Source organism: Oncorhynchus kisutch, linkage group LG24 (genome assembly GCF_002021735.2).
Source record: "Oncorhynchus kisutch isolate 150728-3 linkage group LG24, Okis_V2, whole genome shotgun sequence".
Lineage (NCBI taxonomy): Eukaryota > Metazoa > Chordata > Actinopteri > Salmoniformes > Salmonidae > Oncorhynchus > Oncorhynchus kisutch.
In genome coordinates, this window is record NC_034197.2 from 45,241,459 (window position 1) to 45,244,947 (window position 3,489).

Below are 3,489 nucleotides of genomic sequence, written 5' to 3' on the forward strand. Positions count from 1 at the left end.
ATAGTGTAGTGTAGTACACTGGGTACAGTGTGTGTAGAGTGTACCTGGGTACAGTGTGTGTGTAGTGTGCGCCTGGGTACAGTGTGTGTAGAGTGTACCTGGGTACAGTGTGTGTGTAGTGTGTGCCTGGGTACAGTGTGTGTAGAGTGTACCTGGGTACAGTGTGTGTAGTGCGTAGTGTATAGTGTATAGTGTAGTGTATAGTGTAGTGTAGTGTGTAGTATAGTGTGTAGTATAGTATAGTGTGTAGTGTAGTGTATAGTGTAGTGTAGTGTGTAGTGTAGTGCAGTGTAGTGTGTAGTATAGTATAGTGTGTAGTGTAGTGTATAGTGTAGTGTAGTGTAGAGTATGGTGTGTAGTGTGTAGTATAGTGTGTAGTATAGTGTATGGTGTGTAGTGTAGTGTGTAGTATAGTGTGTAGTATAGTATAGTGTGTAGTGTAGTGTGTAGTATAGTGTGTAGTGTAGAGTATAGTGTGTAGTGTGCAGTATAGTGTGTAGCATAGTGTGTAGTATAGTGTGTAGTATAGTGTAGTATAGTGTAGTATAGTGTGTAGTATAGTATAGTGTGTAGTGTAGTGTAGTGTGTAGTATAGTGTAGTATAGTGTATAGTCTAGTGTAGTGTGGTGTAGTGTGTAGTATAGTATAGTATAGTATAGTGTGTAGTGTAGTGTAGTGTGTAGTATAGTGTGTAGTATAGTATAGTGTGTAGTGTAGTGTGTAGTATAGTGTGTAGTATAGTATAGTGTGTAGTATAGTGTAGTGTGTAGTATAGTGTGTAGTATAGTATAGTGTGTAGTATAGTGTAGTGTGTAGTATAGTGTGTAGTATAGTGTAGTGTGTAGTATAGTGTGTAGTATAGTATAGTGTGTAGTGTAGTGTGTAGTATAGTGTGTAGTGTAGTGTATGGTGTGTAGTGTAGTGTGTAGTATAGTATAGTGTGTAGTGTAGTGTGTAGTATAGTGTGTAGTATAGTATAGTGTGTAGTATAGTGAAGTGTGTAGTATAGTGTAGTGTGTAGTATAGTATAGTGTGTAGTGTAGTGTGTAGTATAGTGTGTAGTATAGTATAGTGTGTAGTATAGTGTAGTGTGTAGTATAGTGTGTAGTATAGTGTGTAGTATAGTATAGTGTGTAGTGTAGTGTATGGTGTGTAGTGTAGTGTGTAGTATAGTATAGTGTGTAGTATAGTGTAGTATAGTGTCTAGTATAGTATAGTGTGTAGTGTAGTGTGTAGTATAGTGTGTAGTATAGTGTAGTATAGTATAGTGTGTAGTGTAGTGTGTAGTATAGTGTAGTATAGTATAGTGTGTAGTGTAGTGTGTAGTATAGTGTGTAGTATAGTATAGTGGTGTAGTGTAGTGTGTAGTATAGTGTATGGTGTGTAGTGTAGTGTGTAGTGTAGTGTGTAGTGTAGTATAGTGTGTAGTATAGTGTAGTATAGTGTAGTGGTAGTATAGTGTAGTGTAGTGTGTAGTATAGTGTAGTGTGTAGTATAGTATAGTGTGTAGTGTAGTATAGTGTATGGTGTGTAGTGTAGTGTGTAGTGTAGTGTGTAGTGTAGTATAGTGTGTAGTATAGTGTAGTATAGTGTAGTGTGTAGTATAGTGTAGTGTAGTGTGTAGTATAGTGTAGTGTGTAGTATAGTGTAGTGTGTAGTGTGTGTGTAGTGTGTGTGTAGTGTGTGTGTAGTATAGTGTAGTATAGTGTGTAGTATAGTGTGTGGTATAGTGTAGTATAGTGTGTGGTATAGTGTAGTATAGTGTAGTATAGTGTGGTATAGGGTGGTATAGTATAGTGTAGTGTATAGTATAGTGTGTAGTGTGTAGTATAGTGTAGTATAGCGTGTAGTGTGTAGTATAGTGTAGTATAGTGTATAGTATAGTATAGTGTGTAGTATAGTGTATAGTATAGTATAGTGTGTAGTATAGTGTAGTATAGTATAGTAGTAGTGTGTACCTGGGTACAGTCCTTGTCCTTCTGTTTAAGCAGCACTTCAGTTCTGTCTCTCTGAGCTGAACTCTTCTGGAGGGAATCTAACTGCTCCTGCAGCTCTCTGTACCTACACACACACACACACACACACACACACACACACACACACACAGGGACACCACACCACACACACAGGGACACCACACCAACCACACAGGGACACCACACACACAGGGACACCACACCACACACACAGGGACACCACACACACAGGGACACCACACACACAGGGACACCACACCACCACACACACCACACACAGGGACACCACACACAGGGACACCACACCCACACACAGAGACACCACACCACACACACAGGGACACCACACCCACGGACACCACACAACACCACACACACAGGGACGCCACACCCACACACAGGGACACCACACCCACACACAGAGACACCACACCACACACACAGGGACACCACACACAGGGACACCACACCCACACACAGAGACACCACACCACACACACAGGGACACCACACACACAGGGACACCACACCACACACACAGGGACACCACACCACACACAGGGACACCACACCACACACAGGGACACCACACACCCACACACAGGGACACCACACCCACACCACACCACACACAGAGACACCACACCCACACACAGAGACACCACACACCCAGACACCACACAGAGACACCACACACACAGAGACACCACACACAGAGACACCACACACACAGAGACACCACACACACAGAGACACCACACACACAGAGACACCACACCCCACACACAGAGACACCACACCCACGGACACACCCACGGACACCACACACGGACACCACACACACAGGGACACCACACACACAGGGACACCACACCACACACACGGACACCACACCACACATAGGAACATATTAGGATCATAGGTCATAACCACTACAAGGCAGAATAGTGAGACACACTTACCTGCCCTGTGTGGCTTGAAGCTGCTCTGTGAGTTTGGCCAGGTGGGAACTGAGGAGACAGGAAGCAGACATCAACACACTGCAGGAAGTGATGCTGACTGTCAGAAAATGAAAGCATACCTGTCAGAGGAGGGCGGGGCATCGGAACGCTGAACCGTTTCCTCAGTAACACCACAACTCTAAGGAACACAATTATAGTCCCCAGTAAGACTTCACGTTTCCAAGCTATCATTTCTTCACAGAATGACCGTAACACCACACACACACACCGGTTTGGTTCGGAGCTGCTCAACCGAGCGATGAAGGCAGTCTCTCTCTCTCTCTCCCTCCTCCCTCTCTTTCTCCAGCTCTTCATTCCTCCTCCTCAGATCTCTCATCCTTCTTCCAACTCCTCTTTGTGGCTCTTCAGCAGCTGGAGAAAGTTGTTTCCTCCTCCTACAGGCTAGAGAAAGAGACAGGAAGTTTGATAGATATTATATCTCCATGTTGCCATAGAACAAGCTTGTATTGAAATAAGGAGTGAGGGAGAACCAGAAGATAAAACAAAGGAAA

The 3,489-nt window shown here is 43.8% G+C and overlaps 1 protein-coding gene across 1 annotated transcript in view; it reads right to left on the reverse strand.

Moving 5' to 3' along the window:
- The window catches only part of LOC109885021 (NF-kappa-B essential modulator-like), a 45,939-nt gene that overhangs the window by 32,486 nt on the left and 9,964 nt on the right, over positions 1-3,489 (reverse strand). Inside the window, 4 exon segments of the mRNA XM_031803836.1 lie at positions 1,959-2,061; positions 3,058-3,116; positions 3,192-3,313; positions 3,316-3,379. Coding sequence (XP_031659696.1) covers positions 1,959-2,061; positions 3,058-3,116; positions 3,192-3,313; positions 3,316-3,379 — 348 coding nt within the window.